Source organism: Topomyia yanbarensis, chromosome 3 (genome assembly GCF_030247195.1).
Source record: "Topomyia yanbarensis strain Yona2022 chromosome 3, ASM3024719v1, whole genome shotgun sequence".
In the NCBI taxonomy this organism is placed as follows: Eukaryota; Metazoa; Arthropoda; class Insecta; order Diptera; family Culicidae; genus Topomyia; species Topomyia yanbarensis.
The window spans coordinates 143,005,441-143,033,121 of record NC_080672.1 but is presented as its reverse complement, the minus strand read 5'-3'; the positions used below and the strand labels follow the sequence as shown (position 1 = coordinate 143,033,121).

General features: G+C 39.1%; 3 protein-coding genes across 5 annotated transcripts in view; 1 reads left to right on the top strand and 2 right to left on the bottom strand.

Annotated features, from left to right (window-relative positions):
* The window catches only part of LOC131689015 (elongation of very long chain fatty acids protein 4-like), a 295,570-nt gene that overhangs the window by 130,395 nt on the left and 137,494 nt on the right, over positions 1-27,681 (top strand). The gene's annotated exons all lie outside the window — the stretch shown is intronic.
* The window catches only part of LOC131689011 (glycine receptor subunit alpha-2), a 182,300-nt gene that overhangs the window by 100,270 nt on the left and 54,349 nt on the right, over positions 1-27,681 (bottom strand). For 2 of the 3 annotated variants that reach the window (XM_058973733.1, XM_058973735.1), the window contains exon 2: positions 10,955-11,474. In XM_058973733.1, the coding sequence (XP_058829716.1) occupies positions 10,955-11,013 (59 nt within the window). In that variant the 5' untranslated portion in view covers positions 11,014-11,474. Of the gene's footprint in view, positions 1-10,954; positions 11,475-11,546; positions 11,560-27,681 lie in introns of all 3 variants that reach the window. The other variant, XM_058973734.1, reaches the window with a different exon arrangement.
* Positions 16,953-18,829, bottom strand: LOC131687261 (uncharacterized). Its single transcript, XM_058971333.1, has 2 exons — positions 18,824-18,829; positions 16,953-17,948 (listed from the first exon to the last, which is right to left on the bottom strand). The coding sequence occupies exons 1-2, from the start codon at positions 18,827-18,829 to the stop codon at positions 16,953-16,955; spliced, it is 1,002 nt and encodes a 333-aa protein (XP_058827316.1).

The window sequence follows — 27,681 nt, the reverse complement described above, 5'->3', positions numbered from 1 at the left end:
AATCAATATCGTTGGAAGTGGACAGGCATCGTCAAGCTTGAGTCAGACGGAAATGAATCACTTTGCGCTGTCCTGATGTTTATACAGTGAATACTATGAATCGAGATCGGGTGCTATTCAACGTTTATTCTTTAGGATTAACAACCACTTCTGTTTGGAACAGGAAAGGAAGAAGAGTTGCAGTCTTATGGATAGTCAAACGAAGCTAATTGGTGCTCTGGAATCAGCAATTAGGGTTTTACTTATATATTGAACAATCAGGCTCTTATGGAAATTCGTGTATAGAAATGATTTATTCTGGTTGATCTTGAATTGCCTGCTCCATATTGGATTGGCCCGGAAAACAAAACCTTAATTGGAGTCGACCGTTGTACCATTACCCAAACATCCTTCGAGCCAGATTTCATAACACATTTTGAACAAATAAATGGTATTCGATCATGTGCCCATTCATTCATTATCATAATGCAACACTGATGTCTTAAATAAGCCTAAGCCCAAGTCTAAACTAGCATAAGAAAAAAAAAAACCTTTACGACTACCGATATATTATCCACTTCGACCCTGAGTTACTTCTATTTTCAAGCTCAATCCATGCGGTTACCTTTTTGTTATTGCTTCAGTTCTCGGCTACCCGGTCGGTGTTGGTCCTGCAGTAGACTGACAAACAACGTTATAAAATGTAGTTGCTCTATTCACCATTGCAACTGTTTGCACATGGTGATCCCGTCCGTGTTCCGAAATAAAAATCATTTAATGGTAGGATAATCACACCTTCTCACGTGAGCCTCCGAATAGTGGCAAAATTGCACTCGAAAAAAAAACTTTCTTCCGACCGACTGACGACGGTCGATTTTTTCCCCAAAGCAATGTTGTGGCATAGGATTTGGTTGTCTACCGTTCTGTTTTTTTATCTAGAACATGACAGGCCAACTGTTCATACATGACCGTGGGTTACCTACCAAACCAATACTACCTCACTTGTAGACAGGGCCCCAAAAAGGGTATTATAGTTGGCGGAATGAAATGCGCGGTATGAAAACCTAGTTAGGATAATTTCCCCTTCCATTGAAATTGGGCACCACGTCCTTTCTCGTTACCTCCGTTTACGATGATGCATGGTACATTTGCATACACTCGTTCGCTTGCCCATCAAATCGGTTTCAGTTGTAAACGTTGGAAATATGTTTCATATTTCTGTTTGCGGTTAAAAACCATACCATGGGAAATTTAGTGATTCTTTACGGACAAAAGACTTCAGAAGTTTCAAAACAAGAATAATATATATATGGGACACGGAGTCTATGGTAGAACAATATTTATATAAAAAATCAGTATCGCTATAGTACTCCTTAATCGAATGCTAACTCTTTCATCTGAGATTAAATTGCTCTTTCATCTAAGATCAAACTGGAAAGGTTCTATCAGGGGAACGCTTTTGAATTTTTAGACATACTTAAAGACGCTTAATCCCTCTGGATAAAGACTCGCCATCTCTATCTTATTCTTATTATTTATCGGTAAGTGTCATTCCAATCGAGCACGAGACCTGTCAAAAGCAGTCAATCCGAAGAAAATCGCTTTGAATCCTTCTGCAACGAAGGCCATTGACAGGTCTCGTGCTTGATTGGTGTGACACTGACAGATAAATGGTAAACAAACGATTGACGTGTCGAGTCTTTATCCAGAGGGATTCAGCATCGTTAGACATACTGTATCAGAAGGAAGCGTTTGGAGAAGTGGCAGCACTGGCGAATCGCCCGGACGTGTTGTCGTTACTCGAATTTTACAGTACATTGAAATACTTTGTATAATACCAATTAACATCTATTTAACAATGAGTACCTTTCCATAATTAGTTTAAACAAACATTTGAAAGATAAACATTGACATCAATAACTTAATGTGGGTGAACATGCAGGTTATCAAAGTCACCCCGGAATACGAAAATGGACTTCAACTTGAAATCATTTTTGAAAAAAAACCTGTAAGCGGACAATTTTAGGTAAAACCATCCAATCTTGTTCCCCATACATCAGTACATGGTTTAAAAATATTAAACTTGAAAAAAATGTGTGGCGTCTAAAAATATGTAATGATTTCTACGAAAAGTGATCAATGTCACCCCGGTTTACGGTACGTGTAGAAATAGGCATTCTTGAAATGGGTCGATGGATGTACAGTAGAGCTATCGCCTTTCATTTCCAGGGCTAAACTTATATACATGTATCGATGAAAACAAATATATCAATACGTAGATGCAGACAAGTTTCTTCCATGAAAGCACTGCCGGACAGTGGGAAATGGTTTGTATACACACACTGTATCAGAAAGAAGCGTTTGTTACGATTATAAAAACCTCCGGAGACACCAATTTAGCCTATTTCGCGATAATATTAATTTTAAATTTGAAGAATATTTTCTCACGGGTTACTTTGTTTCTGGCAAAACCATATTTCCCCATCCAAATTAATACTACTGATATTCTAAATATCCGGAAAGTTGCTCCTCTTTTGAATGAGACAAATTTTAAAATGTTCTTTCTAAGAGTCTAGAGTAAAGTAATAAGACGTACCAGATTTCAAGGTCTTGTCCCGCATGGTAAAACCTAAAAGTCTCCAACATTTACCAAAAGGTTGATGTTTATTCATAAATAAAGTTACTGTACCCTAATTCATCTTAGCTCCTGTATTCGTCCCACCTATTTAAATACATTAGTTAGAGTAGTGTCTGCTATCTCTATTCAACGCATTAGGTCAAATGGTAGGATGAATAAGCGTTGCGTTGTAGTCGACTTTTTGTTCCGCTCAAACGCGATTATTTTATGTTTTTCAAACCAGATTTTTTATGTTACTGCTTCTTAGAGAATTTCTTTAGAAAAATCTCTAACCCTATTGACAGTGTTGGTGATCGAGCCCTGGTGAGTAATCGATTAACCTACTACGCTATACCCGCACCTTATTCTATAAGTTCAAATAGCTATGATGATGCGTTTGGAGTTCCAGTCGTCAGAATCCGCACTAACTTAGTGCCAGGATTCAGCTAGCGCCGGATTGACGCCAGTTCCAAACACGGAAACACAGCGCCAGTTCCAAAAACGGGCAAACAACTAGTTATGCGTGATGTCCCGCAAGACAAGAAGTTTGGTTAAATCTAATGAGACCGGTGAAATATAGTTTGGCTTAGCAACCCAATGCAATATGCACTATGCTATATTTCTCCCTATGGACAAAATTTTGGGTGAAAACCAATTTTTCCCTTTAAACAGTCCGTAAAGGAACAAAACATATAACATTAGCAATGAAGATGCGTTTTCAATTCTTCTCATCAGAATCCGACATTAACTTAGTACCAAGATTCTACTAGCGCCGGATTGATTCGAAACGTAACTTCATAATAAGTTTATAGGTTTTTCTGCCCTTTACTTGGACGTGTGGTTGCAACAAATTTTCTCCTTAGGAGGCAAAATTGGTTTTCATCAAAAATTGTCTTCTTAAGAAGAAATATAGTGTCTATAAATTAGACGAGCGACAAAAGTATGAAGATGATTAGACTATAGAACGTAATAGTAGGCCCTGATATTTCCCATGACACTTATAAGAACAAATCAAAAGTTATAAGTTTCATTTACACTGAACATGAAAACAATCGACATAATCAGTTCTAGATACACCTAAAAATTAGGAATCATTCTCATGACAAACGTATCATATTTTGGCGACGAGGTAAAGTTTTGGTAATCTTCCGAAATCCTATCAAGCATCATTCCTAATTGGGAACTGCAACCCACGAAACGTTATTTTTTTATTTCGATTATAGAGGTTTTAACCTTAGGGTCATTCGCCTCTTTTTCAGGTTATCGAAATCTCTTTAGAAAAATCCCTATGTGCGGGGTTGAGAGTCGAACGCAGATGAGCTGCGCACAAGGCAATCGACTTACCAACTACGCCAACTACGCTATGCCGCCCCTAAAAAACTTAATGACGTCCAGGAAAAGACGATAAAGATTTGGAGCAAACGATCTCCGGTTGATGGATTTCTTTATGGATTAGTGCCTTCCAATTGTAGCTCTTCATCAGGACAACGTCCGATCCTGATGGCGGTAAATGTGTCATAAACATTCTCTATCAATATATAATGGAATTAATTACATAGTGCTACAGTGTGTTTCAACTTTTCAAGTGAACTAGTGTTATACTACGTTCACACTACGAGTTAAAACGTGTTTTAACGCTATCTTGATGACATTTTTCTTGTTGCTAATTATTATAACGTGTTTTAACTCTGTAGTGTGAACATGGTATTAGGTTATAGGTATACTTAAATGCAATTCAAAATAATGCAATATGCCGAATTTAGGAAGACAGAACTGTTTGCGTACAGATCGTTAGGTTTTTGTGTACCTATAGTGTCTTGGGCAAACTTTTTTGGTACTCTTTTTCACGAAGTTTCCATATTACTTAAATTAGGCTGGCCCTTGTGGTTAGAGTGTTTAAAGTACTAAATATTTACATCGGCAAAAATAAGCTACGCAAAGTTCAATAAAGTTATAAAGCAATCAAATTGAAGTAACTTTACTGAATAAACTATATAGCTATCTGAAATATAGCTATCTGTAATATTTCATGTGTTATGATTTTTTTCAATATTTAAGACAGAGTGGCTCTTCAAAAATCGGTTTTCTTATATTATCTTTTTATGTATTCATTTTTCACGAATGCTTTGATATTTTTAAAACTTTTGTGAACGCACATTTTTGACGAATCAACCAAGTTTCTATCTCTTTTGTTTGGTTAGTTAAGGCAATTTTCAAAGCAGAAATGGTTTCTATAAAACTATATATCTTCAAAGATTGCAAATTCGGTCAATTTCATTTAAAAGGTCGAAGCTTTGTTAGTTTTTAGTAAAAACAACAGCGAGAGCGTTATTTCATTAGAAAAGTTATTTGATTTAAAAATTGAATGCTTTTCAACCAAAATTGTACGAAACTTTTGAAATAGGCGAGATAACTTTGTAGAACAACGCGTAGCTTAATTTTACATGTGTGAAAAGTTGATACTTTGAACACTAAACAGTACTAAGAAAGTTTACCGAAGATCTAAAATTAGCGGTTTGGGTTCAAACAGTTTTGTCTTCCTAAATACTGTTTTGGGACCTAGTACAATGGTCCAAAAATGTTGTGTGCCTTCAAAATCATGATTTATAGCAAAAAGACATTTTCTGATGGGACATTGTCAATTCTTCGATTGTCTAATTTAAGCGTATTTTCGATTAGTTAACAGATTTGGCAAGAAAAAAAATAGACCTTTCCGAGGGCATGCTGTATTGTGTTATTTTATATGAAATTTTGTGCGAATTTGAATATGAAAATTGCCATTATCTTGCAATGGTTTAATGCAAAATATGCAAATGGTTCAACATTTTTCCAGAGACATGATCAAGTTTTAGTGATAATTCAAAAGCACATTCAATTCCGCATCCAATGACATTTTGATCTTAAAAATCAGTCAAAAAATATCAGAGTTATTCATTCTTCCCCAAATTATGAATTATGCGTCTTAACTGTGCTGAAAAATGACAAAATAGCTGAAAACGACAACGTAACTAATTTTTTGGAGACGAAGGCCCCAAGAAATGTTTTTTACCAAGATTTTGAGGGTACACCTAACTTATATTGAATTACTTGAAAAGCTCATTCTATATTTGTTTTTTGCAGCACCGTGTTATTTACATAATTAAACCTGACTCAGCATTAACCCATTCATGCCCATGTTATTTATTAACAACATTTTTACACAGCTATAACCTTAAGTTTAGGCAAGATTTGCTCACAAAAATAAGTAAGGTCAATAAAGTTGACTATTACTATTTATTTGAGCACGAGCTGTTACAAGTATAAGCTCTAGAGCTGAAGTTATTGCAATTAGTCAGATTGGATTCCAATTGAGCTAGTGATACCAGGGACAGTTTACGTTGTCGACGAAAAATGAAATTTTCATAAAACTTCTTTGCAATATAAACTGCTAAAACCTATCAATTTAGACTGTCTTCAACTACGTTTTCCATGCAATTTCGCTATGGCAAATATTCCAGGATAAATAAATTGAGCAATGGAGGTAAAAATTGAACAGCTTCTAGCACTGCGAGGAAATTTATGAAAAACGGTTTTTTTTTCATTGATCCCCCTATTTTCAAGAAAGAATAGTTTTGGACATGAAAGGGTTAAACAATCTTTTGTTACTCTTCAACGTTTCTCTTTTAAAAATCCATCCGAAGCATTATTTTGCTTCAAATTCTTACAGCTACTCGATCATTTCATGCCGTGTAATAAATTATCCCTAAATGTGCACGGACGATAAAGTAGAAGCGGTTTAACTGTGGGAAAGTGGGGGGGGGGGGGTATCAAAATGTGCAACACGAGGTACCAGCTTGGTTGCATAGCGATTAGGATCAACAATTTGGGTTGCCTTCCGACCGTATTCAGTTGTTCGTCCATATTGAGCATAGCGTGTCTAAAAATAACATTGCAACTTTCAGGGTCAAAGCATTCGACAATGAATGCTGTGGCATTTTGTACGAATTTGTCACAACAAACCATCCACCACCAAACCTCGTTGCATAGGTTACCCTGCATCAACATAGTTTCCGGTAGGTGGTGGTTAGTCATTGGTTTGATGGTTTCTGTTTGGTTTCCTATTTTATCGTGTGGTTTAGTTTGTTGCATGGGTTAAAGGGCCTTTGGCAGTGGGTTTCAGCCTTTTTTATCCTATGCACCCCTTTTAGAATGTCTTCACCCTCGAGCCCCATTCAAAATAAAATAAATACGATATGAAATAAAAATCCTCCAAACCGGAAGGTACAAGACGGAGAGGAGCGCAGCGTTCCCGGTGGCTGGACCAAGTGGAGCAGAACCTGGCGAGTATCGAGCACCTGAGAGGTTGGAGACAAGCAGCAACTGACCGAGTAACGTGGCGGAATATTGTGGAACAGATTAAATCATAATAATATGATGTAGAATCCGGAAATAATATAATATGAAATAAAAACGCTCCAGAGGACATCATACCGTCTTGTTCAAGAGTTCATTGACGTTTGACCAGTAAAGTTCGTTAAAAAAGGAGAATATATATAAACAGATGGTTAGGTTAATGTCAGATACATAACCGAAGTGAAGTAGAATACACTTAGGCTGTTAATTCGAATGCTGCAATTCTTACTACCTTCTGCATGGTTGCATTAAAAGCAGCTATTTCGATATTTGTTGTGATGCATTACCCGAGCAGAGCCTGATTGAGAACTCAACTTGATGTTGTAATGTAGTAGGTAATGATTACTCAGGTTGCAATCGTTTTGGTCGTTTTAACGGTTAAAAGATCAAAATCGAAAGCAGAAACATTGTCCTATGACATCAAATAGAAAACTATTTAGGTTATCAATGAAAGCAACTTGAAAACTCGTTGAGATGTTGAAATATTTCAATAAAAACAAAATAAGTAATCAATTTGATATTTGCCAAAGAGCAAAGTTAGATCAAAATATGATGTCATCTCTGAAAAAGTTTAAGCCGATATCAAAATAAGATTTCAATTTGATGGCTGATATCAAAATATGATGTCTACTTGCTGTAATTTTGATGTTTGACTTTCCTCGGGTATGCCTCCTTGTTGTGATGCATTTTACCCCCTCACAGGTGTGTTTTGCCCCGCCTATTTTTCAAAGCATAATTTATAATAATTTTGAAAAATTGAATATTTTTCATGTTTCTGAATATTTTGCAATGCGATTGTGATTTCAGACTAAAATGTTAGCTAAATGATATCATTAATTAAATTCTTTCAATTAATGGTATATATGTGTATAAGTAATGATTATATTTTCTTAGGGGTGCACATTACCCCATCTACCCATACATATGCTTGCATTACATTCACATAAATCACTTGCGATGCGTTTGTGCAAATGGAGTCTTCGTCATACCTCGAAAATATCAAACATGCACCCGAGACACATGCGTGGCAAAATTCAAAGGTTAGGTTTGTTCCAAAATTTCAAGTGAGTAATTACCAACTCGGTTCAAGTGGATAGTACTTCATTTACTACCCACATTACCCATCGCAATAACCCTACAATTGCCACGTATGGTAATAACCGACAACGAATGCAGTGTCAGGACATTATTTTTAATGAAGCATTTCACTAATTGATCTGCGAAATTTGCAAACAAAATAAGAAAAATGAACATTGAGTCATTTTGCCGAACATGAAATTAACCGGTATTAATGTTGATGTACAAATCCCGTCATACATGCAGCAGTTATACAATTAAACTGGTTCTACGGATCGTTATAAAACTGTGTATATAGCAGCATATACGATTTTATGTAAAAAGTTGTCCAAGTTTGCCCCGAGTATCAAATCATCAGCACAAACTTATAATATCAGTATTCAACAAGCCAACATCATCTTCACACAACGCAACAACCAATGCTAAGCAAATCGTCAATCGCACTACTGCTTGCCAGAAAAAAATAACAAAAGGCCACACTCCAGTGTGTACACTCTCGACCGCACGCCATAATAAATTTATCTGATCATGCCACACATCATTAAAGAGCAGGGTTTCTCGCACCCAACCACCCCTTCACACGCGCACACTTGAAATCTGCTTATTGAACTCCTGTAACGAAAAAAGAGCGTTATGCTTTTTCTGTGACGTATGCTGTTCATAGTATACATGAAACTGGCACACCTGTGCATCATTGGATGAAATGATGCCTGGCGACAGTCATTGAATGTATTCCAACCGAAGAGTATGAGCTGACACAAAACGTAGCAACTACTACGAGGTCACAAAGCAAACTGACGATTTTTTCTTATGTGCCGTTTTTAAACGTGGCGCAATTTATTGGACAACAAAGGGACACTCCTAGCAACGCTTGCTGCTTGGTTGAATTGTACGGACCAATCAGCGCAGATAATTACCACTTTCACAAAATACATTATTTTCATTATCTATAGTATTTCCGATCAGATAGTGCAAAAATATAGCGATTTTGATCAGTACAACTAAAGTTATTTGCATTTGAAGACTGTGAAAATATATCAGCAGATATTTTTGAAAATGGCCCCATATTGAAACGTTAGAAGTATTCGAACTCAAAACAACAAACTATTTACAGTATGAAGCTTCCCTAAGGCCAGGCAATAGATAACCACGGTCCAGGCTTACTAACTAAGAATGTGAATATTTCAGCAAGTGTAGCTTGATCCAATATGACGCGAAAGTATCATCCAAATCAAGAGTAATGTGCCTCAGAAGTAGCATTAAATTGCGTGTTTTCTTGAAAGAAATTTACTAGTTCCATTGAAATTTTTTAAAACAAGCGGAAGGCCACGATCTTGGAGCAAAATATTTCAATAGTCAACCCTAGGCTAGAAAATGTAAATAATATCTCCTTTTAGCTTACTGGTTGCTTTGTGCTGTTATTTCTCCCATCCTTCCATTTCTACTTCCTCCCTCATCCTTCTCCTTGCCGTCTGATCAGGGAAATGATAAGAAGACACGGTAAGGCACTAATCCCTGACTACATACGCACCATTTTAGCCAATATATATTCTGTTTCCTGATTCCTAATCTGCGGATGCGACTGAACACTTTACATGGTATTTTACCGCGTTTCCCAGCGCTTTGCTCTGCTCTGCTTTTACAAATTAGATTATATGGCTTAAAGTTGGGGTTTGAACTAATTTTGGGTCAATTTTGAAATTCAATAATTCGGCAAATTACATGAAAACCCATTTGAAGGGTTAGTCGTTCAAGGGTTAATATATGTACAAGGTAATAATAGCCAATCGCATCTGATAGCAGAAACGGTTGCCAAAGCTAGTGAAAACAAATTTTTCAACAATACAAAGTTGTTTAGGTAAATAATTTTGTACAGGTTGTCTCCATATGGGTATTTTCAAAGACAAAAATGTGCCCTACGGAAGACCATCTCAAAAATTATAAGGCGTATTAAAAGAAATTACAGATATTACACTCAATTTCTCAATTGTTTCTTCTTGATACAGAACAAACGTAAACGATTTTTGTGCGGAAAGCATTTTATAAGTTGTTTATAACTTTTCAATATTTTAACGGTAAAAAACAATTCGTTCAAGTTGTAATATAATTCATTCAAAAGCTGATAAAAAGGCACATATTTTGTGACTAAGACATTTTTTGTATTTTCTTTAGTTATTACAACACTGACAATCGAGACAAAAGCATATTTTATTATTTACACTTGGCAATTTAGGTTAAAATAGTTTTCCGCTTCCATCATATAAAGCACATTGTATGCCCACCGGTATTCCAAAACTAAAGGAGCGTCAATAATTTGCTTGTGAACAATATCGTATCGAATCGTGTTGATTCAGTTGAACGTTCATCTAAACTAAATTTTTAAGTGTCATCCTGGGCAAAGAACCCGAAACATCTTTATTACAAACCACCATAATACAAATTTTGTCCACCAAATTAGATAATGGTAGCTTACAATAAACACTTCCAAACAGTTAATTTTGGAATGACAACAACGAATTGGAAATATAATTTTCATACAACTAGAAACACAGTTCAAAAGTTAAGCTTTGTATAACAGATACAATTAAGATAAGACTTATGATTGACGACAAATAAATAAATAATAAATAAATTGAATACATAAATTCATAAATAATCAGGAGTAAACGAAAAAATAAATTTTTCCGATAGGTTCCATCATGTGCTTAGCCCTATTGGTACTCCTTCTACAACATTCAATGGTTCAGTGACATCAAATAACACCGAAACCGTGAAGCATATACATACAACCGAGCTGCCATAAGTTTGATAGATGTACTACCCGCAATCTTTGTCGGTATTCAATCATGACAGAGGATAAACAATCCGGTAATTAAACCGTGGACTTACCCCAATAGCAGCAGCACGACACCGAAAATAACCGACGTACTCCGGGTAGTGACGGCCATCCTGATCCTCTTGCTGCCGAAGCGCTTATAGAGGATGTCGTTCGCGTCTCTGCCGCCAAATGGTGGTCGCTGGTAATGGGGGGAATGGTTTCAGGACCACCGAAACTGGAAACGTTGGATGCGGTGGTGTTGGCGGTCGAGGTCCAAGTCGTCGCGCTAGCGCGTATAATCATCGCATAATGATTTGATTAATTAACAGCTGGGTTTTAGTTTGGCTTCGCTTTTCTCCTCCTTTCAAGCCGGATCTCGAGTGACTACTTTTTCAAGGGATATTCAATTCACTGGAGGCAGTTTCCTTCCGCATCGTAAACGTTGCTGGTGATGATATTGCTTGTTCATGGTTACGATATTTCGGGACTGCTTCTAGTATTTCACTTAGAATTAGTTGCCAATGAACGTAACCGAAAAAAAATCATTTCACTTTGCGGATTATAAAAATAAACGTGGTTTCGGTTCATATCCTGTAAGTATAAGTGATTAACCACGTATAAGTAATATAAATGTTAAAATATTTTATACGGACTAAAACCCACGTCTAGGCACTTGCTGTAAAACTTTTCTTTTAATTGAATAGTAAACGTGAAGCGGGTTAAGGTCGAGAGAGAATGAGAGCGGCTTTAATTAGTTATGTCCAACGAACTGATTTTCTGTTTTCACTCTTCTTACGGACAGAGAATGATTGAAAATTAGGCCAGATTACAGTAAACGATATTATTTTCATTGTTTAAACTAACAGATATATGTAAATTTTCCTGATTTCAATTTTTAAGCCGGAATAGTGCCCGAGTTGTTGATTATGAATAACTACCGTTGTACTTTCACGCTATCTGATAGGAAATATGAACAACACTACAGGGCCGTCGAGAGGGGAAGGAGACGGGGTATTTTTCCAAAATTGTAGAGGGGAGCGGACTTTAAGCAGAAAGACTGATTGTGACAAATATTTTTTCAATAACAACTTATTTGAAAATGCAATTAGAGTTTTAATATTGGCATGATTTAATTAATTTTCCCAAATTCAAAATTGAAGCAGGTTAGAAAACAAATATATGATTTTCTCTATTGGAAGATCAGACATTTCATGGTATAAACAGTGCTGGTGATTTGGTGAAATGTCATGATAAATGATAATATTTTTCATTAAATTTTTTGATATTTTTCATTTAAAAAAATGTTTGTTTTCGATTGAAGAAATTATGACGACGTCGTAAGTGATTTTATTAACGATATCAAAATTTAAGTATTGAAACTGATAAGACCAAACTGAATTGAGGTCAAAGTTTCGTCTTGGCAAAAACAGAAATTACCAAATATGGTCCAATTTCTATCATGAAGTTTATACTGCATGAAAGACTAATCAAAAGAAAACTTTGTGAACGAAAACAATTCTAACGTGGATCTTTTTTATAAATTGTGTAATAAAAGACTGAAATTTATTTTCTATTTCATACTGTACTATAATTGTCTTTTGGATTTTAATCGACTATTTAAATTGTTTCAAGTGTTTTTGAGTTACGGGCGATCTGGAACACAAAACTAATAATAAAGCTCTAATAATATACTAAATTTATTGGAATGTCCTAAGAATGGGTAAAAAACTTCAAATTTGATGTATTGATGCGATCTCTAACTTTGAGATCGATTTTGTAGCTCTTTTTCCACTTTTAAGGCTTCACTAAAAATAGCGAATACAAAGAATTTGTAGATTTTATAGGTCATTCCTCCATGGAAAAAGATGTTCTTTCGATGGGTCAAAAGATGAAGTCTTTTAATTAAACCGTTTCCAAATAAGATTCTACGCAGTTTTGAGATGAAAACGTTTAAAGTTTTTAGAACACTTTCGGTAAATTATTTATTGTAGAATGTCAATATTGTGTAACAATTACATGGAATTATGGGTTACTGATTACGAATCTGAAACCAGTTTTTGGAAATTCAAAATGACTGATCCAATATGGCGATTGGCGGATGCCAAATAAAATAATAATGTGGTATTTCAGCCAAAATCGCGAAAAAAAGGTTTTGTGATTTATAAACATTGGCGATTCCAATATGCGGAACTAAAATGTGACTTTAACAATTCTGACTTCGTTTTGCACCGTTTTCTGTGGTTTTTTGCTAACTAACGATGATGCCACTACAGATCAAGCCTTGAAATACGTTCTCGAAACTTGAGAACATGTACAGTGCAACGTGAAGCATTCTGGAAGCGTGCATCAAGCTATGAAAAGGTTTCTCCTGATCCGTCTCGATTATCTTCACTTTAAAAATATTTTTTTAAATACAAGTACTCGAAAGTTTTTTCATCTTTAACTAACTTTCTCAATCAAATCTCAAAAAAAATTCCAACAATTTTTTTGGCTTCTCGTCAAAAAAAATCTGTATTCTTCATATATTCTAGATTGATTCCATTATTTTTGCCTTTCTCATGTAGAAAGGTTATGCAAACGGTCGGGATTTCGACTTTTTAACCGAGGCCCGCATGGCCAAATCTCTTATACCATTCGACTCAGTTCGTCGAGATCGGAAAAAGTCTGCATGTGTGTGTGTGCCTGTGTGTGTATGTATGTATGTATGTTTTTTTATAGTAAGGATAAAAAAGCTTCAAAAGCCTGGCCTGTAGTGTATTGGCACTGTGTGGGACTCACGACTCAAGTTCGTGCCTAACCACTAGAAACATTCCTTACTTTTTACGCCCTTCTTCCCCACGGAATTACGTCATCGTTTGTTTTGTTATCATTAGCCAGTTTTTTATTTTATTTTATGTTATTTTAACAACTAACCTGCCGGATTTATAACAGGTTTTGTTTCAAAATATTTTTGAAATAAATAACTCCAGGTGTTATAAAACAGTTATGCCCTTCTGATCGGGTCTTCTCTTGCTTGTTGTCTCCATCTATCTACGTCGCCGTTTAGCTCTCGTCCCCGTGAGCGGTTTAGGTGCTGATTCATTGAGCCATTTAGCTCGTGTTTCCGTGAGTCATTCAGCTCCGACCTTATCACGATCTACTTGGATAGTCCCCAACGATGAACACACACTCCTCCGACCGATAGTTCCCCGACGGATGAATTTTCCCCGACACCGATACCCGCTTCCTTGAGCCATTTAGCTCCCAGCTTTATCGAGATGAACTCGGATATTATCCTACTCCGACTGAGAGTTCCCCGGCAACGGAATTTCTCTCTGTACCGGTGTTTGTCTCGTGAGCCAATTAGCTCCCCTTTTCGTCACGATTCTGTCGGGTAGTCCACGGCGGCGAATCTACCCTACCGTGAATTCCCCGGCTGTAGATTGCTCCCGACCCGATGTACCTTTCTGTGAGCCATTTCGCTCCCCGCTTCGTCGACTCGGTCTAGTCTCCGGCGGTGGAGCTAACCTACTCAACGGGCCAGCCAGTAGGTGCTGAGGTCCATCCAGCGATTCCGGGTGGAGCGTAGCTTCCGGTTCACTGGCGCCCCAACGACCCACTGCTAGCTATTCGACACGGTCTACTCGGTCTAATCCCCGACGGTGGATCTAGCCTACTCACGGGCTACCCGGTAGGGTGTCGAGGTTGGTCCAGCGATTTCGGTGAAGCCTGACGTCCGGTTCGCTGGCGCCCCGACGACCCTAACCTAGTGCTATATCGCGTAGTACTCAACTGGTCCCCGGCGATGGACCTAGTCTACACCGTCGGAGAGTTCCCCGGCGGCGGAATTTCTCCCGAAACCCGATTTGTGGTTTCCCGGTGGCGTTCTAGCCAGTGGTGCTACTCTGCTGGTCCCTTCGCCACTTCCTCTGCAGCTCGGAGAGTATACTCGTAACCACTCTATTGACAGCGTGCCAGATACGCTCGTCGCGGCACATCTCTTCGACGATATTGTTCACTGTTACACCAGGCATACCCCTTCGGACTTCCTCGAATCTTGGGCATTCGAAGACTACATGTTTCGGCGTCTCTTGCACGTTCACACACTCCGGGCAAAGGGGTGACGAAGCGTGTCCAAACCGATGCAGGTACTTCCGGAAGCATCCGTACCCTGACAAAAACTGCGTCAAATGGAAGTTCACCTCTACATGTTTTCTATGTACCCAAGCAGACACATTTGGGATGAGTCGATGGGTCCACCTTCCTTTCTCCGCTTTGTCCCACTCTTGCTGCCACTTAGCCAACGAGTCCACTCGGACCAGTCTCCTTGCTTTACGTTCATTTCTCCGCTGGTAGCATTCCACATCCTCAGCCAGAGTGATGCAGATGGGAATCATCCCGGCAATTACACATACCGCCTCCGATGATATCGTTCTATACGCACTCGCGACACGAACAGCCATTAGGCGAAACGTGCTTATCAACTTCGTCCGGTTCCGCTTTGAGTTCAGCGCAGCAGCCCAGGCCGGTACTCCATACCTCAGTATTGAGGATGAGACACCTGCCAGGAGACGTCTCGTGCTGCCTCTTGCTCCTCCGTGATTCGGCATGATTCTTGCTAATGCGTTAATTGTCCTCGCAGCCTTCTCACATACATATGTATGTATGTATGTATGTGTGTGTGTCAAACAATCTCACCGATTTTTCTCAGAGATGGCTGGACCGATTTGCACAAACTTAGTCTCAAATGAAAATGAAAGGTGCAACCTTCCCATCGGTCGCTATTGAATTTTTTGTTGATCCGACCTCCGGTTCCGGAGTTACGGGTTGAAGAGTACGATCACACAGCTAATTCCCATATAAACTGGTATGCAATACATATTAAAATGTATGCAACATTACTTGGATTTGCGTATCTAGACCGCTTTGACCACAATGGCCACCTATGATGGCTCTTGAAGCCCCCGGGGAACTTACCAAGTCCCTAAGTTAATATAATAACTATTTCTCAGCGAATTCTTAACCGATTTTTACAAACTTGGTCTCAAATGAACTGTACACCATTCCCATTGTCTGCTATTGAATTTTTAACTAATCCGAGTTCTGGTTCTGGAATTACAGGGTGATGAGTACGAACACGCATCAAATCCCGATTTCAACATATAGGGGAGACTGAGGAGACTTGATCCCCGGGGAGACTTGATCCCATCATTGTAACTCAAAGGCGGATCAGAATACATTAATCGAATATACTATAAAGTTGCGTAGTTTTATCTAAACATAAATTTCATTAACGCAGAAAAAAGAAATTGGACTTTTGTGTAACCGAATTTTCACCGATTTAAAAAAAAGTCTCAGAAGAACTGAAGAAGATTTATTTTTCAAATTTTCAAACTTTTATAAAATTGATAAAATCACCCACTACATACTTTACTTTTGCATGCAGAATTACAGGAGAATGTCAATTATATGAATACGTTATGATTGAGCTGATTCTTTTGTTCAACTATATTTTTACTAAAGTTTGCTGAAATAGATGCTATGGGTTCACTCGATCCCTTCAAATTCGTGGAGATTTGATCCCCTTCGCCATACTTCATACACACCACTGAAAATAACCAAATTCACACCAGAACAATTGAAGTCATTGTTGTCATAAAAAAATGTCAAAAATGAACGCTTCATCGTAAAGAAACATAACTGTAATTGTTTACCATTCATCCCACATTTGACGTTCCTCAACCATAATAAAGACAGCTTTCAAATAATTGCACGGAGATTTGGGGAATTCGTAAAAAATCAGGTGAGAGATGCGTAATATCTAGTAACAAAAATAACAATATCTAATCATAACCTTTTTATTCAATACTACAATCCATTTATAAAATTGAATGGGGTAATGTACCCGTTTTTGCCCTATTAAGAAGGGTACCACATTATTACTACAATAATTTTATTATTTCAGTTTCTTTGATTTGTTATTAAGGTCCATTATTTGTTTCGATTATAGAGGTTCAATGGGTTTCGATTATAGAGGTTCAATGGGTTCAAAAGTTCCAAATAAAGGTCTTTCATGATTGTCTTGTTACTTTACGCAGCCCCGTCGACAATTGCACGCATTGAAAATCGACAGCTGGACAGATCTAAGCCCTCCACTTTCCGCAGCTTGAAAATTTGTAGAACACCGTAATCGGAAACTCCACAGCACCCGCTTAGCTTCAGAACCGTTAATTCGCTCATGTGGCCAACGATTTGATCAATACAATAATCAGTGATTCCGGTTGACTGAGACAGATCAAGAATGCGGATACGAGTCTGGTTACGTAGCAGGTCGATGATGGCAGGTTCTTTACGTGGCATCTTCTCCAGGTATGTAAAATATAAAACCGCCAGACGAAGTCCTCTAGCTCTCACCATCCCTCGTACAAATAGGTCGTCAACTGCAACCCCACTTAGATTGATGTTTTTGAGGTAGTTTTGACGTTGCTGGATAAAGGTCAAAATACAGTTGAGCATCTTAGTCTTTTGGGCAGCGCCAATATTTCCAAAGCAGTTCGAGCAATCCACCTCAGTAAGATCCGGCATCATATCTACCAAGACGTTTAACTGTAACTGGCTAACATTGTTCTTTGTCAAACTGAGGTATCTAATGCTGGGGAAGTAGATATTCACTAGTCCATTATCGAAGTATTTCCATTTCTTAAAAAAATCGACGCGCAGTAAATCACACTCCACGAATCGAGCCGTGCGCAAATTTGGCATATGTTTGAAGACGGAAATTATCCGTTCGCGCCAGATCATGCACTTCTCGAATGTGATCTCGCGGATGAAGGGACCGAACTCTGGCCAAAATTTGCTGACACTGTTCAGCTTGACACGGGTTAGCTTGATCACTGGGAAGAAGTGTCTACTGAGCAGCAAATCGGCAACGGGCGCTTTGAAATCATCGAATTCTATTCCAAAGAGATGCAAACACTTTTTCTGAGCGAATCCAAGATATTTTGAAGCATCGTACCAGCGCCAGCAACTGAAGCTCGCTGCACTGCGATCGGCCACCGAGAGGTACTGGAAAATTTTCACCACCAGCTACGACAGAAAGCGGTTAGAGTTCAACTACTAGCGAGAGTTTAAGTGGAAATAGCTAACTTCAGTGGGAAGAAGTGCAAAATCAGGTTCGTAAAAAATCAGGTGAGAGATGCGTAATATCTAGTAACAAAAATAACAATATCTAATCATAACCTTTTTATTCAATACTACAATCCATTTATAAAATTGAATGGGGTAATGTACCCGTTTTTGCCCTATTAAGAACGGTACCACATTATTACTACAATAATTTTATTATTTCAGTTTCTTTGATTTGTTATTAAGGTCCATTTTTTATTTCGATTATAGAGGTTTTAACGTTAAGGTCATTCGCCTCTTATTAAGAGCCAATATAACAAAATTGTCTTGAAAATGGTGAAAATCTTCTGTTTGAGCGCAGCAAAATCTCTAATCGAGTACCCCCATTATCGCAATACCATTTGAGTCAATGCGTTGAGCAAAGATGGCAGACGCGGCTTCAGATGGGTAGGATGATAGTAGAAACAGGGCAAAAATAGGCTTATTACCCTACATCTTTTAAACACGTTTTCATAAAGGAATCAAGTGTCCCCAAATTAGGGATCGAGTCTCCACTAATCTAAGAATTTTCCACTTTTTTGTTGTTTTTTAGAAATGCTCATAGCTCATGTCCAGTATAATATTTCCATGTAATTTTTTTATGATTATTAGCCATCCCTAGAAACAATATAAAACTACAAAAAAATACATAGTTTTTTATCATTCCACGGAGTTGGACTGAAAAATAAAAAAGGGGATCAAGTCTCCTCAGTCTCCCCTACGGTGATGAATGTAAAAAGGTAATTTTTTTACAAAATGTCACCAACTGCTTAGATTTGTGGTTCTAAATCACTAACAGTCATTCAAAGTCTCTTTGGCCATATTGGTCACCATCGACGGTTCCGGAAACTCCAGAGGAAGTTTTCAAATTCAGAATAACAGTTACATCGATTGCTCAGTGATGTCTGGACATGGCAAAAGCACCGAACGGTGCTGCACGATGGGCACTTCTACCAATAAACACGCCACCAAGAGGATTGAAGTTGGCACGCCGTACCGGTGCTCAACAGCAGACACCGGTCGCCGATACCAAGGCACCGGTGTCGGTGCCAGCGCATGATATTTAACCACCGTGCTCGTTGCTTCGGTAAAGCACCGACCCGAGTGTTTCTGACTTCGGTAGGCACCGTAACCGAGGTGCATCTCACATCGGCAGGCACCGCAACCGAGGTGTTTCTGACATCGGCAGGCGCCGTACCGAGTGCTTTTAAATTCGTAAAACACGGCAGCTTATATTTCGGTAGCGATTATCGCCGCGCTATTGCTGTCGCTTGGTAAGTGGCTCAAAGCAATTTGGTGCGTTCATATGCATGAACGAGCTTGGTACTTTATGAAGAATCTGTAATGCATTATACAGTAAGGAAGGATTAAGTAGGTATGCAAGTAGGAATTATAAATAGATGAATGAATGGATTTAAATTGGCGTTGGTACTGGAGTCGAATTGTACATCTTAGCCAACTCTTACATCCATTGCTTCGGCTACCTTCGAGAGAGATAGACGTGTTTTCTGCTATCGTCTGCTCGTTGTGAGTTTGGTTCGTGGTACGTTGCCCTTTCGGGACAGTTTTGAGCGGTAGTGGTGTTGGCATCGCGTTGGTTTTCTCCCGCGCAATTCGTTTGCGTGGTTGTAACGCGTCGGTTCGGCAAGACCGTTAGTGCACAGTACTGGTTGTGTGAGTTTTGTGGCGGGCGGTGGGTGGAGACGGCGTCTTCGCTTTCCGTCAGCGATAGTGTTTCGGCGGCAGCTTGGTTGTGCTGTGGAGACATCGATAGGCGGCGCGGCGTTATTTTGCTTGTGGTGGTGACGCTACACATTTCAGGCGGGAGCCAGTAAGCAAAGCAGTAGAAGTCAGCAGCGGTGTTGCAGCGTAGGCTGATTGGACTGCGTTGGGCGTCTTGACTTTTCGCGCCATTCAGCAGGCGCTTCATTGAGCAGCAGAAAAGTTAAGTTTTTATCTTTTATTTTATTATCTCCTCATCTTTGATTGTATCTGATTTTCTTAATAAATTTTTTATTTGTGACGGTAACACCTGCCGTCCCAATGTCTGACGAGGACGACATGGGCGTCACTCCCCTGATTAACCCAACCGGTGCAATACCGAAAATCCAAAACTCTAACCAAAACTCTTCTTTCCCCCTACCTCCCCTGATTCCCTTGGGTTTGGGTACTGGTTCTGGAACGGGTTTAGGTACGGGTTCGGGTAGTGGTACTGGTGGTACCAGTTACAATAACATCGTCCCTAACCATGCTCCGCGCGTTCGACAATATAATGACCGCCCAGGCGATCGATTCGTGGTCTATTTCCGGCCAAAAGGAAAACCTCTGAGGGTCTCCCAAATTAGTAAGAGCTTGACTGCCAATTTCTCTAGCGTGCGCGAAATTATTAAAGTCAACGCGAATAAACTTCGTGTCGTGCTCTCAGATCGGAAACAGGCCAACACAATAGTTAATGATCCACGCTTTAATATTGAATATCGCGTGTACATTCCGGCCAACGTAGTCGAAATAGATGGCGTTGTAACGGAAGAATCATTAACTTCCGCCGACCTAATGAATGGTGTGGGAATTTTTAGAGCCCAAACCCTTCTGCAGGTTAAGATACTAGAAGTTAAACAGTTGTACTCAGTATCAGGCACAGGCGATACAAAAGTTTACACTCCTTCGAGATCATTTCGACTGACATTTGAAGGGGCTGCACTACCAAACTACGTACTTTTGGACAAGCTACGACTTCCAGTCCGCATGTATGTACCCAAAATAATGAGCTGCACTAATTGTAAACAGCTGGGACACACAAATACCTACTGTTGCAACAAAGTGAAGTGTTCAAAGTGCGGAGAAGCACACAACGATGACACATGTACAAAGGAGGCTGAAAAATGCCTTCTTTGTGGTGGCATCCCTCACTCTACACATGATTGTCCGACATACAAACTACGTTCTGATAAGCTTAAGCGTTCCACGAAAGAGCGATCCAAACGCACTTTTGCGGAAATTCTAAAAGCATCGAATCCGAACCCCATACCGTTGCAAAACACATTCTCAGATTTATCTGACGATGATGGATGTAGCTCGGAAGGGGACACCGATTATGTACCTACTGTCGGTGCCAAAAGGAAGAGAAGTGCTGCCTTCTCCCAGAAGCTCCCACGCAAAAAAGGGCGGACACCGACCAAGCCATCTACCTCAAAAAAGCCATCGACAAATAAACTAGCAGCCCCTGGTTTCCAAATTCAAGGCAAGGACTTTCCGAGTCTTCCAACTGAAAATAAAAATCGCAGCGCTCGACCACAGCAGGAGAAAAAGACTGACACAGGTCTGATCTCCTTCAAAACAATTGTAGAATGGATTTTCAATGTTTTTGATATTCCGACGCAATTCAAGAGTATTATTTCTGCCTGGCTTCCAACTATTAGTGATTTTGCTAAGCAACTAGTCGCTAAATGGCCCCTCCTGTCTTCACTAATCAGTTTCGATGGCTAATACGTCGAACAGTATTAAGAATACCGTCATAATACAATGGAACAGTAGAAGCCTCATCCCAAAATTAGACACATTCAAGCAACTTCTGCACCACACACATTGTGACATTTTTGCAATTTCTGAAACATGGCTTCGGCCCGATTATACTTTAAACTTTCGTGACTTCAATATTATTAGACTAGATAGGGACGATCATCATGGAGGAGTACTTTTGGGAATACGAAAATGTTACTCCTTTTATAGAGTCAACCCTCCTGCCTTCACAGGTATTGAAGTGGTGGCCTGTCAAATACAGATCAACGGAAGAGACCTATGCGTTGCATCAGTTTATATCCCACCTAGAGCCCCGATAAACTTCCAGCAGCTCAAAGGTATAACTGAAGCTCTCCCTGCGCCCCGCTTAATCTTAGGGGACTTCAATTCACATGGTCTCGCTTGGGGGGAGTCTTACGATGATAATCGTGCCCCTCTCATCTCTGACCTTTGTGATGAGTTCAGCATGGCCATCCTGAATACTAAGGAAGCCACAAGAGTCCCAGCCCCTCCAGCTCGAGCAAGTAGGTTGGACCTCTCTCTATGCTCGAACTCACTGTCGCTTGATTGTACTTGGAAAGTTATTCAAGACCCTCACGGCAGCGACCATTTGCCGATCGCTATTTATATTTCCAATGGACCCAGTCCAGCGGAGCCAGTAGGTATTTCGTATGACCTTACACGTAATATTGACTGGAAGAAATATGCGGAATCGGTAGCAAGGACAATTGAGTCTACTGCAGTTATGTCACCATTGGACGAGTATAACTTCCTCGTCAGCCTATTTTACGACAGTGCAGTTAAAGCTCAAACTAAGCACTTCCGTGAAAACACCTTTCATGCACGCCCCCCAAACCGATGGTGGGACAAAGAATGCTCGGAATTGTATGAAAAAAAATCTAATGCATACTACAAATGGCGTCGAGAAGGCAAGCAAGAACTTCGTGCCGAATATACCTCACTTGAGCGTAGGCTGAAAAACCTTATTAAAGCAAAAAAGAGAGGTTTTTGGCGTCATTTTGTGGAAGGCTTATCAAAAGAGACTTCAATGAGTACTCTTTGGAAGACAGCCAGAAACATGCGTAATCGGTCAACGACAAATGAGGATGTTGGATATTCAGACCGCTGGATCTTTGACTTTGCTAAAAAGGTATGTCCAGATTCGGTCCCCGCACAAGAATTCTCCCGAGATACTTCAAATGACACCAAGCTTTCTTTCTCGATGGTGGACTTTTCAATAGCTCTACTATCGTGTAACAATAATGCCCCGGGGCCGGATAACATCAAGTTTGCCCTGCTCAAAAACTTGCCTGACTCGGCTAAGAAACGCTTGTTGAATTTATTCAACTGTTTCCTCGAACAAAACATTGTTCCGCACGAGTGGAGACAAGTTAAAGTCGTTGCTATCCAGAAGCCTGGTAAACCAGCTTCAGACCATCATTCGTATCGACCAATTTCTATGTTGTCCTGCATACGAAAGTTGCTCGAGAAAATGATCCTTCGTCATCTTGACAACTGGGCCGAAGCAAACCAGTTGCTCTCGGAAACACAGTTCGGTTTTCGCCGAGGCAAAGGAACAAACGACTGTCTAGCGCTGCTCACAACGGAGGTGGACATCGCTTTCGCCAAACGTCAACAGATGACCTCGGTTTTTCTGGACATTAAAGGAGCGTTTGATTCAGTTTCCATCGATGTCCTGTCAGAGAAACTTCACCGTAGTGGTCTTTCACCCAAGCTGAACAATTTCTTAACCAACTTGCTACGTGAAAAACACATGAGTTTTGCGCACGGTTCTTCGTCGACGTTGAGATATAGCTACTCGGGTCTCCCCCAGGGTTCATGCCTTAGCCCACTTCTGTACAATATTTATGTCAGCAGTATTGATGATTGCCTGACATGTAATTGCACATTGAGGCAGCTTGCAGACGATGGCGTAGTGTCGGTAGTAGGCACGAACGGCAAAGATATGCAAAAGCCTCTGCAAGACACCCTAGACAATTTATCTGTCTGGGCTAACGACCTGGGCATTGAATTTTCGGTGGAAAAGACAGAGATGGTTATTTTCTCGAAAAAACGCGATCCCGCTAAATTCCAGCTTCTGCTAGATGGCAAACCAATTACCCATTCGATGTTTTTCAAATACCTAGGGATCTTTTTCGATTCCAAAGGCACATGGGGTAAACATATTGGTTACCTGAAACAAAAGTGCCAGCAGCGAGTAAATTTTCTTCGCTCTATTACTGGAACTTGGTGGGGTGCTCATCCTCTCGATTTGATCAGATTGTATAAAACAACTATCTTATCGGTGATTGAGTACGGAAGCTTTTGTTTCAGATCCGCTGCCAAAACACACATCCTTCAGTTAGAAAGAATTCAGTATCGGTGTTTACGTGTAGCTTTGGGCTGCATGCATTCTACTCATACGATGAGCCTTGAGGTAATAGCTGGAGTGCTACCTCTTGCCGAACGGTTCTATGAGCTCTCACTTCGACTTCTGATACGCAGTGAAGTAATGAATCCGCTCGTAATCAACAATTTCGAAGCGCTGCACAGTTTAGAAGTGCATACAAAGCGCATGTTCCCTTATTACGACTACTTAACGCTACCTAGTCCATCAAAAATAAATCCTGCTGAAAATATCCCACTGCATTTTAACAACCCACAGATTACTTTTGATCTAACCATGAAACATTTCACACAAGGTATCCCTGATCACCTGCGACCGTCGATTATACCAGCTATTTTTTCGGCTAACTATAATCATATCGATCAAGACAAACAATTCTTCACCGATGGATCAAGTATTGATGGATCAACAGGTTTCGGAGTATTCAACGTGAATCATAGTGTTTTTCGCAAATTGGAAGAGCCATGTAGTGTGTATGTTGCAGAGCTGGCAGCAATACATTGTGCTCTTGGCCTAGTAGAGGTTCTGCCTTCTGCCAAATACTTTATTTTTTCGGACAGCCTCAGCTCTATTGAAGCTCTCCAATCAATGAAACCGACCAAGTACCCTTCGCATTTTCTGTTGGAAATACGAAGGAGTCTTCGTGCTTTGGTCGACCAGTCATTCCACGTGACATTTGTGTGGGTCCCGGCCCATTGCTCAATACAGGGCAATGAAAAAGCAGACGAACTCGCCAAAAAAGGTGCAACCGAAGGCAATGTCCTCGAAAGGCCTATCACGTACAGCGAATACCTCAACTTCCCTCGGCAAAAGGCCCTTGCTGCCTGGCAAACGAGATGGACAATGGGCGATAAAGGGCGGTGGTTGTATTCTATTGTCCCAAAGGTTTCAACTAAACCTTGGTTTAAAAGTTTCGATCTACCAAGAGACTTTATTCGTTTCGCGTCAAGACTAATGTCAAATCACTACAATAGTAATACTCACCACTCACGTATAGGACTTGCCGAGAGCGCCCTTTGTGATTGTGGTAAAGGCTACCAAGATATTGACCATATCGTCTGGTCGTGCTCAGAGCCTGGCTCCGACCATCGTGAAGCCAGAGAAAAACTCAATAGAGTTCTACAAGCGCAAGGAAGGCCGCCCGATATGCCAATTCGGGACGCCCTGGCAACTCGAGACCTCCAAACCCTTTTACCCATATATCTCTTCCTCAAGTCGATTAATGTGAATCTATAATGTTTTGTTTTTCTTATACTAGTTATACTTAGCAATGTATCACAATTCATCAGCAGATATCTACATCAAGTACCCCTTCTCCCCAGTTCTCGTTACAGACATTTTGACTGTAACGAGAACTGGGATTTCTTTGTTGCAGATACACCATCCGTCACGAGATTCGACGTCGGCGCGCACGAGGGAGTTGCGCCATACCACCCAACGAGCGATCCATCCCAAGGACCACCAATCAGCGTAATGGACCACCGGTTGCTGCCACACCTGCCAGGAAGAAAAGCGGACGATTCGATAAGCGGACGCGCCACCTAGATACACGTCATGACCCACAGACCAGCAACTATATTATTTCTTATATTTCATAATATATTGTAATGATACTCCGGCTCATTAACACCGAAAGGCTCCCGAGCCAACCAAATAAAGTCGAAGGAAAAAAAAAAAAAAAAAAAAACTCTTACATCAAACAACCTCAGTCCGAGTATTACGTTTGAAGTTAACTGACCTTTATTCAGTATCAAAATTAAAAAGATTGTTCTGCACTTCGAAATTTAAATATCGTCCGGTCATTTGTATTCTTTAAAAATGAGAGAAAATTCTCTTCTAAAAACTAAAAAAATTTAATATTGAGACTAACTATTTAACGATTAATAGCGATTGGATTGTAACCTCCACATTTGTATTACTAAAAGTATCATTGAAAGACTAAAGTGTCAAAGTTTTCCGCTACTTAGTACTAAATAGCTTAGTTTGAAAATTTTGTTCAGGTATGGAAATACATATGCGCCTAAATTGAATTGAAAAGCAAATAGGAATGCGTGATAGAAAAAAATGTTGATTTTAAATATTTTTATTCGGTCAACACCATTCATATGTTTTGCATAATTTTAAGACTTTTGACTCCAAATTGTTAAAATTATTATTACCGTTGCTAAATTTACATTAACAGAGGAAGTCAGAAGTGTTGCAAGTTCCCAGTTTTACGGTTGTATTTTTCATTTGTCTCGAAATGCTCAAAATAATGTCCCGTCATTATAAAATTAATAAAAATATGATTTCTGACAAAGTAGTATAAGTCAAGGTATCCTGTAAAGTATTCAGCTTTAGTCATAACTTCAAAAAGAAATTATGTTTCCAGCAATCAGTCTGTAGGACCAATATTTTCAGTCTACCTTTCGGGCAAATGTGAGTGGGTCCAACTAGTTTGTATTGCAATTTTCAGATCTTGGTTTTTGTTCAATACAAATCATCCTATTTTGTTCTTCTAATAAATTCAATCAAATATACTGTTCATTTGTCAAAATTTACAGTAAAAGTAAAAAGAAACAACTTATCATATGATAATACGCAAGCGAATAAAGTCAACTCACGTGGGAACATATCATTTACATACGCGTTTAAATTTCTGTGACTTACACAAACCCAACACAAATTATACCAATGGTCTATTGACGAACCAAGCCAAATTCAAGTATCATTTCTTAAGAACGTTGTTCACATCTTATAGATGCAAAGTATGCACACATAATTTTTTTTTTGTTTTACTGTGGAATAAGGGAAATTTATTCCAAATAATAAACAGGTCAGAATCGAATATCGAATCGGGGATTTAAAAAATCTTACCCCGGGTAATCGAATCTAAAATAAAATATGTTAAATGTAAATGTATCAATTTGGCTCTATTCAATTTGTAAAATTCCAAGGTGTGATTTGTCTTTTCAGTTGCTTTTCATTTATATAATATATTGTTAACGGGTTCATGATATATTTCAGTTTTGTATAGCTATTTGTGCATGAATTCTCAAACAAACTTAAGGTGTATTTAATGCATTACAGGTCGCATTATCCGGGAAATCATTTGTCTGTTATTCGATTTTCTGATGTAAGCCAATTAATTTTACAACTGCTAAAAAATAAAGTAAATTAATGAGCTTTTCGTTGGTGTTGTGGTGTTACATGCTTTAGCTAACTTCTCGACGTTTAAGTGAGAGGAGTCTCTTCCTGTGCGTAGTGCTTACACAAAGCATAACTTCATTGACCAATATTGTACTGGATGGTCTGGTGGTCAATATGCTTTTAGTTTTCAGAAACTTTCCAACTCATGTTTGCCATCTCCGACGGACTATAAAAAGTTATGTCGATGATAGATGCCCGACCGTATCAGCAAAAATCATCGCATATCCTTACATCGATCACTGTTTCCAGTACAGTTATACTCTCTATGACTGGTAAGTCTACACACCCACTATACTGTGCAAGAATTGAAATCTCTTTAGACAGTCAAATACAATTTTATGTATCTAAAATGCATGCAGAAATTAAATTTTGCCGATCAAATTGTAAAAATCCATTTGAAGCTGGCTTTTTAATACCTTAAAGCAGAATAGATATAAAAAGGACAAGGTATCGGTTCAATTATTAAAAATGCAGAATATAGCAAAACAAAAATCTAGTCTTCAGATTTCAAACTGCATCACTTCAGAATGTGGTTTGGGT